Source organism: Bactrocera tryoni, chromosome 4 (assembly GCF_016617805.1).
Source record: "Bactrocera tryoni isolate S06 chromosome 4, CSIRO_BtryS06_freeze2, whole genome shotgun sequence".
NCBI classification, from domain to species: Eukaryota; Metazoa; Arthropoda; class Insecta; order Diptera; family Tephritidae; genus Bactrocera; species Bactrocera tryoni.
In genome coordinates this window covers 74,773,184-74,785,419 of record NC_052502.1, presented here as the reverse complement: position 1 = coordinate 74,785,419, position 12,236 = coordinate 74,773,184, and the positions used below count along the sequence as shown (strand labels likewise).

Here is a 12,236-nt window from a genome sequence, read left to right as displayed (position 1 = left end):
CAATTATTTATTTATAAAATATAACCTTTTTAAGTTCTATTTTTATACTCTAGATTTTGTAAAAAAAAATATTTCTAAAAAAATATGGCAACTCTGTATAATAATTTAATATGAACCCAAAATTAGAACGAACTCTTTTTGTGAAAATTTTTACTTAAATAAAAATATTCAAAGAAGCCGAAAGCAAAAATATATTTCCAATCAGTTTAAATAATACCATAAACAGTAATTAAAATTAATAAAATCTAGTTTAACTCAAAATTATTGCCAACCCTGTAAAAAATTTGAAAAATATGAAAGTTATAATTTTTTATTTTGATCTAGCATTAAACTTCTATACAAATATCATGTGCTTTAATATTTACCACATTCTTTTTTATTATTTTTTTAACTGTGTTGAGTTTAGCCGTCTGGCAACATTAAAAATAAAATGTGTATAGAGTATTATAAAGTACATAAATAAATAGTTCGGATAATAGCATGTTATCCGGACATAATTTTTTATTTCAAATAAAATAATTTTTTTTTGCTACGTTTGAACACCAAATTAAAAAAAAGCCGGCAGCTCCAATTTTTTTTTCACAAAAAAAATGTTATTAATTGTTCTAGTATTTCGCAAAAGGAGTTTATATAACTTCCTCCGGTTATTTTTTTATTGTCATGATAATGCTAACGGTAATTATGTTCACAGAGAAAAATGCATAAGAAATTCGAAGCTGCGAAACAAAATAAATCCATAACACTTTTGGAAGTCAGCTAAGAAAAAATAAATTACCAACAAACTAGCTGTCGACAAGCAAATGACAATGGCAAAGCAAAACTCACAAAAATCGAATAGTTCATGCTAAACACACAAACAAGAAAATAGGCAATGGTAAAACATAAAAAGAAAGAGAAAGCCAAGGTGAAACCGAAATGAAGCGAACGTTGCCAAGTCAGCAGCACCGAACTGTCGATGGATGTCGCTGGCATAGTCAAAGTTTGGTTACTTCCCTTCTCAACTACGCCACCCGCCCTGTAATACGCCGACTGCAGTCTGGTGTGAAAACTTTACACCCCTTTTTGTACACAACAACAATAAAAACAAGCAGAAATTTATTATTGCTGTATTTTTTTTTTCTTTTTTCATTGTACTGGAAGTTTTGCTGGCACAAACTTTTTACATGACCTCCAGCACGGCCGTGTGCTTTACATTGCCGCAAGTAATTTCAAGTTTATGTTGCTTTTGTTGTAGCTTTACTTTTTTTCTTCTTTCTTATGGTCTTAAGTACGTCATCATGACTTTAGCGCTTCATTTATATCGAAATTTAATGCCAACCATTAGCACTGATACGCCAATTAATAGGGGAATCATGAGGGTGATTAGGTAGACCAAGGAATGCCTTCTTTTTTGTTAGTGAATTTATGGGTTAAGAATGAATAGAGTTGAAAATTGGGGTAAAAAGGTGACTGTGTAGTATGTAAAAGTGGAACACAGCTAGTTGCAAGTTGTTCAGGACAATTTGGAATTATTATTGGAATAAAAAGAAGTATACTCAAAAAAATGCCAGTTTTAGGTTTCGAGCAGTTTAAAAATTTTAGACATCTAAAAGTAGTTAAAAACATTTTAGAATTAATATTGCAACAGCAAAATGTTATTAGAAGAAAATATGTCAAAAATTGCTTTCGACCAGTTGAAAAAAGTTTGTAGTAATAAGCTAAAAAGGCTTTAATACTATATACAAGTGTTTTCTACTTACTAGACATTATTTTACAAAACTTCTGCACCTCACTTAATTTATACCAGTTATTTTAAAACAATTTTTTTGCACCACAGCTTTGAAAATATTGTATATAGATGACCTATTGTATTTTAGGCAACATTTTTACACTTACAAATTTTATACCAGTTTTGAAAAAAGTGCTAAAGTACACAAAAAAAGCGTTTATCGATATATTTGCGCAAGCACGTTTTTGTATATGTATGAAGAAAATATTGCAAACATACGTTAATCCCCAATTGCTCAATTAATCCACGATATCTGCAAAAGACTTTGCATAAAAAATCGCGCACATGCTTGCTTTGAAAAAAAGACAGGTGGTATGCACAAAAGAATATAGAAAAAGTAATAAAATAGTGAAAAGCACTTTGATATACATAAATGTAAAAAGCTCTGAATGCAAAAACCAATATATGTATGTACATATAACCAGCGGAAAATGGCATATGGAGCGAGAGAAGAGAAGCTAAAGTTGAACGTGGCAAAAAACCAATCAAATTCACCCCTTTCAGTTACCCGCTTTCAATTTCTCTTTTTTTTAGTTTTTTTATTATGTATTTACTTGTTGCTGCTGTTGCTTGACGGGTGTCGGGTGTCAATGGCACACTTGCTTCAAGTAAAAATAATAAAATTTATTATTTATGACTGTCGGGTCGGGCGCATAGCAATAGAGGTGCGCATATCTTCAAAATGTGCACTTGTATGAGTACATATGAACATACATGTGTAAATAAACACACTCATATAAAAAATCTCATATCGAGCAAAATGCAAATTGTGCCAGTCAACTGTAAGGCCACACACGTGTGCAATTTTTTCTCCAGAATTTTTTATTTTAGCTGTTTAAATAGGCACAAAAAATTTTAAACCTGCATATAAGATTTTAGCTGGAGAAAATTGTATATACAAAATAATTAGAGTTTATTAAATACTTTCGAAAAATAGTTTTGAAAAGCAGTGTAAACTAACCTAATAATATAAAATATGTATGTATATACCAGCTGATTGGAAGGAATAATTTTAGCATAGGCGTAGGGAAAAAACTCAGCAAAATTTTATAAATGCGTTACTTACTAAATAAACTGATTTTTTTAATTTTACAGCAGTTTTCAAAACTTTTTTTTAAACGTTTTCAAATACAAAATCATTGGGAGTGCTTTTGCAAACTTTTAAACATATTTTGTGAAAATATATATTTATACCAGTTGTCAAAACCTTTAGAAATTACTCAAAATTGATGAACATTTTAAATATCAAGTTTGGAAATTGAGATCTACGCTACTGCAGTAAATTTTTGGTGTATGACTTATTATACGAGTTTTATTTTTTGTTTTTTTTTCGCGCAGGGAAAGGTTGTAAAGTTAAACCTTATATGATTATTACTAATAATAATAATTTTGTTCTTTATCCTTTTCAATGCAATGAAATTAAGCTGTATTCTCTATTATACCAGTTTGAATTTTCGCATTTGCGCACTAGTGTGTGAAAAAAAATTAATTTTTGCGTTTATTTCACTTGAAAATGCAGTATAGAATAATATCAAAACACTTATACCAGTTTATACCAGTCCGCAAATTAATATTTTTTCAACTAACATGCACTTATTGTACACCAAAGTGTTGTTTTATACAATGTATCTTAATTTATCTTAGTTGAAAATTTTATTCTCTGCGTTCATCTCAGTATCTCACTAGTAGAACAATTTTAATAAGCCACATCCCACTACCGCGATTATAAGTTCATCTCGTGCACATTCCTTCTGCTTTATATTAGTCAATTTCCGTGCTGCCTTTCCTTCACTTATAAGCCAGCGCTAAGCTACAAGTTAAGTTTCTCGGTGTAACAGTTTGCTATCCAATTTCCTGTTCACTATGACTTTTCATATCGACGCCTGCTCGACGCTACTCTTGTTGTCTCGCTAGTTCCACAACCAAAGTTTTTCACTGTTTTATTATTACTTACGCACTTTTGCGTACCTCCATTCCATTTTTACTGTTTTTTTTTTTGTATACATTTTATGCTACTTTCTCAACTACTTTTTCTTTACAACTTTTATATCTCGCCCACATATTGTGCGCGCTACACTTTCCGCCAAACAACAGCTTACAAACCAGTCCAACACATGCACATGCAAGTACAAAATACACAAGTATGTATCTCAGAACACACAGTTTGTTTTCGCCAAGTCACTGGCAAAGTTCTTAAAGTCCTCGCTTTTCTTAATATGAAAAATTGTTGTTGCAAAAAGTTATGATTATTTTTTCAGTATTTTTTCTTCGAATTTACGCAAAAGCTTTAAAAATATAAGAAAATGAAAATAATTCACGGTGCAAGAAAGAAAGGAATAAAAGTATAAATAATAAAATGTGGAAAACGCTTTGGCTTCAATTGCAGCCATAAACTGTTTTTATGTGTTTGACATGACATACAAGCAAACATGTGTTTAAATAGTGAATGCACGGCACGATGCGTGAGTAGCTTACTATTAAAGCGCTCAAAGTTATGGCGGTGTGTACAAACAAAAATTGATTGGAAAAGTGTGCACATGTGGCGCGGTTTTTAAATTTCACACACACACACATACAGGAAAATATTTGTACTGGTAAACATATGCAAGTTGTATGTAAAGAAACTAATATGGCGACCTGTGAAGAAACCAAATGACTAAAAGTGTGACTAGAGCCTTTAAATGTAGAAGTGCACGTGAAAAATACACAATATATGCTGTTCAAGAGAAATAATGAAATTTATAAGTTTCGACCAGTTTATACCAGTTTTGTAAAATGCAATTGAGCTGCTGAAAAGCTTTATTAGGTATATAAAATACACTTTTGGTACGTTTATTATATGCTGGGAGCGCTTTTTAATTATACCAGAAGATTGGGTGTAAACATTTTATGAAAAATTTAATGTACATAATATGAATGCTATCATTTCAGTAGTTCTAAGACCTAAAAGAGATTAATAAATCTTATTATATGACAATTTGTCTCGCAATATGACTTCTAGATATTCTAGAACCTAATCAGATATAATAATAATAGGTTGTTAAAAAAAACAACTAGGTACGGTTAGTGAAATTTAATTATCGTACAACAACAATTTACACTAAATCTCGATATTGCGGCTTAGCTGTACTCTATAATGTAGGTTTTTTTTTAATCATAGAGAGAGTTTTCAATGATACAAGAACATCATGTTGCAAATGAAACAATTTTATGAACTTAGTTTGAAAGCAAATTTAATAACTAGATTGGTAAAAAAACATACTATCATGCATTTAGTACATTAAAACGATTTAGACCAGTTCACAAAATGACAAAAAAATTAAAGACATAATAATTAATTTTAACAAGCCGTCCTTTTCTTTTACATACAATAAAATTTTATATTTTTTTAACTTCAACCAGTTTATACCAGATAAAATAAAAGTGATTCAAACGAAAAGCACTGCGTTATAATTGCTAAGAAACGGAAAATTTCAATATAATTTTTACCAGTCGTTTATACGCTACTTTCAGTTTTCGACCAGTTTTAAAAAATGCGAAAAATCTACTTTTAAACAGAAATAGCTTTAAAAATAGTTAACTATACTCACAGAAACGAAAATATGCGATTTCAGAAATTCGACCAGTTTAGATATTCATTAAAAAATACGTTTATTCATTAATTATTCATTACGGCAAAAATTGTTACAATAACTCTAACCCTCCAACGCACAAAAGACATTGCTACTCCATACCCTCGTCCTCCAACTACCTACCAACCTACGCAAATGTGCTTGTCACAACTCCGTTGCCCGAGCAACAACTTACACGTGCGTACATCGACGTCAAACGCTTGTCAGCCGCCGTTTGTGACCCCTGTAAGCTGCTGCACATTTCAACCTTAGCGCGAAACCCTTCACGGTTACGCAATAATATTATCGTTTAGCATACTGTCAGTCGTGACAGCAGTAGCGGGAATTTGCTGGCAAAATGTGATTTAATTAGACATGAAAAATAACAACAAAAACAAAAAAATAACTACCTAAACATATTATATGAGTATGTACTTATTTACTTAAATAATAAAACAAAAATATGCTTAAGTGATTTGCGTGCGTCTTCTGACTGAAGCCATCAACGTGAAATGCTATGACGGGAGCTCATTAATGTTTTCCCTTTCATTTAGTGTTGTGTGCGTGGGATCGTTGTCTTTTGCTTTCAACATCTTGCGCGTTTTTTATAGAACGCACCATATGATAAAGTTTCATTTCATGCCATTTCAATATTTGTGTTGCCTACACTCAGGCTGTCTACTTATTACTTGGCCCCCACTGCCGTGTCGAGACAGGGTTGCGTAAAACATATGTATGTGCTCGCGCGCATTAAAACGGTTCTTGTGTGGGGTGCATGCAGTACCGCGCATTACATTTTAATTAGATTGTTTAATTGGGTTGACGTGCCGCAAAGTATGCAAGGCATTATTACAAGCTGTTATTTTTCGGTGTGTAAATAAAGTGAGTCTATTTTTATGATAGTCAACTGAAAATAAGTAGCTTTCAACGTCACAGGCTTACACTTATTCTTTCCAACGGGTAGTTTTCGATTTCTCCGCGCCTGAAGCCGACACTTTATGCCTTCTAATGCTCTTTTTTAGTCACTTATGCCAACCAACTCTATGTGGTGCTCTACAGCCACTCAGTTGTTAGCTGCATTTGCCAGCTTTACTGCTGCGCATTTATGTCGAGCCTTCGCTCGCAGCCACTAAACATTTTCGTTCTTTTGCAAAGCCATTATCAAGAGTCGCTGCTGCCTCGGCGCATCGTTGAGCTACTCAATTCAGCCAAGTTCATACATCTTTCAGCATCGTTGAAGCATCACTTCTGTATGGCATGTGCATAGCTTATGCATCCATTCTGCGGCTTAATCCTTTCATCCATCTACTGCTCTGTTCTTACACTTCCTCTCATTCTTCTACACATTCTCTGCGTCCACACGACATATCACTCACCGCATCCGCATGTGTGTGTCTGTCCAATGTGTGCACATTCGCTTCACTGCTCATAAATTCCAGCTAGTACGCTTATATGCTCGTCCTTTTTGGGCTTTTAAGCATTTCGGCGTAGCATACTTTCAGGCTGTTATATGCCCACCGTGTTGGTAGCGAAATGTGTTTTCAACTGTGCTGTGGCCGCTAATCAGCCAATTTTTGTGGCGCATCGTTGGGTTTTTCTTACGGTTGATTGGATTTTCTAGTAGCCACAACACGCTTGTTAGTGGTGAGTTGATTGGCTTGTGTGCATTACGCCTGACTGTATGCAATGAACTTTTTCGTGAAATAAAGCAAGAACGAATAATGATTTTTGACTGCTGAAAATTGAATTCAGTTTGAAGAAATTTTTTTTTGAATATTTTGACTGCAGGCATACTTAAATTTTATACCACTTTTAATAAAATTAAAATAAAACGGTAAATTAACCATTTTCTTTATAAAACGATACATATTTGGTTTGAAGATATAATTTAGAAGCTATTGAAATATGTGTACCTTAGAGTAAAATTATACCAGTTTCGACCAGTTCTATTTCTCATTGAAAAATGCTTTTTATGGCAGAAACGTGTTTTTGACGATTAAAAAATTATAACAGTTTCGGGTGTAATACAATAATTTGGATTTCTTTTTTTGGAGCACAATTTATACCAGTTTATGGTCGAATGAAATAACTTGCATTTATTTCTTTAAGGAACGATTTAGATACATAAAAATAAAGTCGCTTGAAAAAGTCACTTGAAAGGGGTTATACCAGTTTCGACCAGTAATATTTTTGTGAAAAAATTTTTCAAAAGCAACATTGGTTTCCTTCACACTAATCTGGCTTTGTGTGAACATTTTTTACTATAATTTAAGGCCACAAACTGAAAATGTCTCAAATTTTTAATAGAGATACCTAAAGCTCAGATAGCAAATAGAAATTTACAACACCTTTCACTTATGCTTATTGCAGATGAGTTTTGCGAAGATTACCCCCACAATCTCATGCCCACACCTGGCTACTGGATTGAATGTTCACGTCAGAAAATCACATTACCCACACTGCATACGAATTGGGATGAAAGCGACTCAGAGCACGAAGATATACGAGCGGGCAGCTCCAGCGACGCATATCTCGAGCGTGAATGCAGCGATCTCTATGAGGACGATGAGGACTCGGAAGCGACACCCAGGTGAGCTCGCAAAGAAACAGAGCTCTGTGTACGAGTAGTAGTAGATAATAGCACCCCGCAGTAAAAACTCGCCAAAGACAAGCAAACACTAGAATAACTGTTGATAAATAATTTTAGACCAATTGCAATAGGCGCTACCTTTTTGATTTTTGCTAATTAAAGAAAACAAAAGTTATAGCCGAAACCACAATTTTTTAATAACTCCAACATTTTGTTTCCCTTTCCGCTACACCACGCCAAAAACCCCGCCCACCGAAACGCTAAATACATAAACACACACCATCCATTTCGTTGCCACCCCCCGCTTATGAACACACATACACATATGCACCGACACACACACACACGCATTCGTTGAACAATTTTATACGAATGTTTAAGTCCTAGGAAAAAGACAACAATCGAGGATCAATGGGATCAACAGGGCGCCTTCGAGCTCATCTCCGTCGAACAAGAGACATACGAGAAGTACTTTTACGGCACCGAGCACTGGAACTATTTTACGAGCGATGAGGATCTCGGCCCCGTCATACTCTCCATCAAACAGGAGACACTGAATGGACGCGATCAATTTCGCATACTGGTACGCGCCGGCTCCTATACGGTGCATGGACTGATACCGGCGTCCTGTGTATTCGCCGATAGGTAAGTGAGGCAGTGAGATAAGAGGAAAGAGCATAATGAACTGACTAGCTAAGCAATTATTTCTACTTTGCAGATATAATCGGGAAGAAGTAGTTAGGTCACTAGGTAAAGAAGTTAATTTGAATCCACCCCTCACACTAGGGCAGCTACCCGATACGCCCGAGGAGCTGTTGAAACTAGATCAGGTATGAGTAGCAGATAGAGGCGAACAGAAAAGAGAGAAAGAGTTGTAGTAGTAGTAGAAAAATACAGAAATTGAATTGGATGATGAAAAAATATTTTTAAAACAGACAACTTCTCACTCGCTCTCTCTCTCTGTCTCTCCCTCCCTCTCTCTTTCTCTCTTTTTGTTGCCGTATGTATACGATACATTCTTGTGCTCTAGGTTTTTATAAAATCCGAGCTGAAAGTGGGTGTGATTTATGTTAAAGAGGATCAATTCTCCGAGGAACAAATTTTAGACAATAACGAAAATTCCATACTCTTCGATGAATTCCTAACGTTACTCGGCGATCGTGTGCGTTTACGTGGTTTCGATAAATACAAAGGTGGCCTTGACACGGTGCATGATTTGACAGGTGAGTAAATAGTGTGAATAAGTGAAAAGTTAATGAGGGAAAAAGCTACTTATTGGGTAGTCGAAAAAGTATTTTCGTATTTCGAATCAAACTTCAACCTATATTTTTTATATTTATTTATAATGAACTTTAATGAACCAAATATGTACCATTTTGGTCGACCACTCTTTGCCATTTTTCCGCTGGAAACATTATTCGATCAGTGTAAAACAAAACTCCAAAAAATACGAAAAGACTTTTTCAACCAATATAATAATTTTTTTGGGTCGGGGGAAATAATAATACTATTTAATTTTATAATATCTTCCCCGCAGGTCTCTATTCGGTTTACACCAATTGGCGTAACATTGAGATCATGTTTCATGTATCGACGCTCTTACCCTACGAGAAGCATGATCCGCAAAAGCTACAACGCAAACGTCATATCGGCAACGATATTGTTTGCGTGGTATTTCTGGAAGCGGATAACACGCGCTTTAGTCCTGCCTGCATTAAGTCACATTTCCTGCATACATTTATACTGGTAAGATCATTTAATGCTATACACTTACCTTATACACTCACACACTAAACAGCTGCTTGAGTACGCTCTCTCGCTCTAACTCCCACGCGCTTATTTTATCCAATTCACACACCAGGTTTGCGTCTCGGCTCGCATCAAACACAAACCCACACGTTATGAGGTTTCGGTGGTGACACGCGATGAAGTCGGCGCCTACAAGCCGTATCTCTGGGAGCAGTCGGTGTTCGAGAAGGGTACAATGTTTCGGTGAGTAGCCTAACACTTACGAATTTTCACGATTTCACATTTTCATTGAACACTGAATTTACACCAACACTTTTAAACACATTTTACACCTATTTTGCACACTTTTTTCACACACTCACTCACTCGCGCGCGTTTTTCTCTTTACAGCGAATGGCTACTCACGAAAATCGTCAATGGTGAACGTGCCTCATATTCGGCGCCGAAATTTGCACGCATGCAAGAGCGTACACGCTCGCAAATGCTTGAGGATTTGGTGATGAATTTATCGAATCATGCTGAGACCGGACAGATACCGAAACCGTACCGTAGGGGCTCGTGGCGACCCATCGGTGAGGATGAATATAACAAAATGTTGCATGCAAGAGTTTTAGCCCAAGGGGCGGCCACACCGCAATCGTCGTCAGTGGGCGTTGATGTGTGCTGTGTTAATCTCGGTTCCAAGCATAGTATGTAGGCGTTGAGTTGAGCCTTAATTTGCGAGACCCTCCTCGTTCGTTTACAAGAACCTGCAAAATTAATATCAAAAGAAAAGCAAATTAATAATTGAAAATGCATATACAATATAATTTCTACTTTTTGCCAAATGCTTGCAAAGATATACATACATATAATTGTTTCCAGTAAGAATTGGAGTAAATAATTATTGTGAAAAATTCAAAATTTTTATAAATTTTTTACATTCTGAATTGGCAATTTGGTCTTTAGACCAGTTTTGGCTACATTACCAAACCCAACGTATTTATATTCAGTTAAACCAAAGTAATACGTGTTTTTACCCAAATAGTTGTTCTTATTGCCGCAATACAATAAAATACATCAACCGATTGGCATAAATAAATTTCGACCATTTCGACCAGTTTTAAAACCAAACGCTCAAAATGCTTGTAACCAACCGATATTAAAATTTAAAACAAAGAAATATTAGCTTGTGTGTAGTTAACTTTATTGATGGCTATATTTTATACCAGTTATGGCAATTTTATTTCTTAATTCCCTTAACCTTTTTGTAAAAATTGGACAGAAATTATGCTTTAGAAGTCATATTAAAAGTATTTAAAACGCAAATTTGGCTGCTGTCGTACGTTGTATTTTTATACCAGTTTTATATGCATGTATTATAGGAGTTTTCTTTTAATAATTATAATTACTTTAAAGAATGCTTTAAAATTAATGATTATAACAAACATTTTAACTTATTATGAAATTTTGGGCACTTTTACGTTTTTCGGCCAGTTTTCTTTCATTAGAACGCATTATAAATATTAAGTCTACCTTTACATATATGGATTATAAGTATACTTTTTTAACTTATTACTGTTACGTCGTTATTATGTAATTTTGAGTACTTTTACTTTCGACCAGTTTTCCTTCATTAGAACAAATTACAAATATTAAATCTACCTTTACATTTAATGATTTTTATAAACACTTGTTTAACTTATTAAGTGGTTTGGCGTACTGTTACGTAATTTTTATGTAATTTTAAGTACTTTTACTTTCGACCAGTTTTCTTTCATTACTTTACAATACAAATATTAGGTTTACCTTTACATTTAATGATTATAGTAATACTTTTAAGTTCTTTAAAAATTCATATTGCATATTTTCTGCCAACAGCGAGTGAACTTTTATTTATACCACTTTATCATGCATGTATATGCACTTTATTAAATTTACAAACCACGAAACAATCATTGAAAACTGTTATGTACGTAAACTTTATTTGTATAACTGAAATCTTCATTTTAAAAATTTTATACCAGTTTGGTTTTTGCGCTATCTAATGTTTTTAACAATCACTTAGACATATTCTTGCAAAAATCAATACAAAAGTTGCATCTTTTAACCACACAACTTTTCGACCAGTTTACACCACTTTTTCAAAGCACTTTAAAAGCTGGTTTTACTTTCATACTACGCCATAGCTTAGTTTTGTTTATTTTTTTTTCAATAAAAATTGTTATACCAGTTTATGTCAGTTTAAATTGGTAGGTATTTTACGAAAATTTAAGTAATTTTATTACTTCCTTAATACTGTATTGTCAGTTAAGTGAAAACATTGTACTCTCTGCCATATATCCTTAGGCTTTCACACTAATTACCACCTCTTAGTTGGCGCCCTACTCAACACACCACAATTTACACATGCAAGCAAATCCGTTTCGAAACCAAACATTTTCTCTTATCAATTCCGGTTCAATATATTGGTTGCTCGCACACTAATTGCTGTTGCATTCTAATCAGCTTAGTGTGAAATATACAAGCTTGGTAGACA

At 34.1% G+C, this 12,236-nt stretch overlaps 1 protein-coding gene across 5 annotated transcripts in view; it reads left to right on the top strand.

The window, feature by feature from the left end:
* The window catches only part of LOC120774194, a 279,261-nt gene that overhangs the window by 256,537 nt on the left and 10,488 nt on the right, over positions 1 to 12,236 (top strand). For 4 of the 5 annotated variants that reach the window (XM_040103628.1, XM_040103629.1, XM_040103627.1 and 1 more), the window contains 7 exons: positions 7,750 to 7,969; positions 8,351 to 8,614; positions 8,688 to 8,799; positions 9,000 to 9,192; positions 9,507 to 9,715; positions 9,831 to 9,961; positions 10,109 to 10,290. In XM_040103628.1, coding sequence (XP_039959562.1) covers positions 7,750 to 7,969; positions 8,351 to 8,614; positions 8,688 to 8,799; positions 9,000 to 9,192; positions 9,507 to 9,715; positions 9,831 to 9,961; positions 10,109 to 10,290 — 1,311 coding nt within the window. The remainder of the gene's footprint in view (positions 1 to 7,749; positions 7,970 to 8,350; positions 8,615 to 8,687; positions 8,800 to 8,999; positions 9,193 to 9,506; positions 9,716 to 9,830; positions 9,962 to 10,108; positions 10,291 to 12,236) is intronic. The other variant, XM_040103626.1, reaches the window with a different exon arrangement.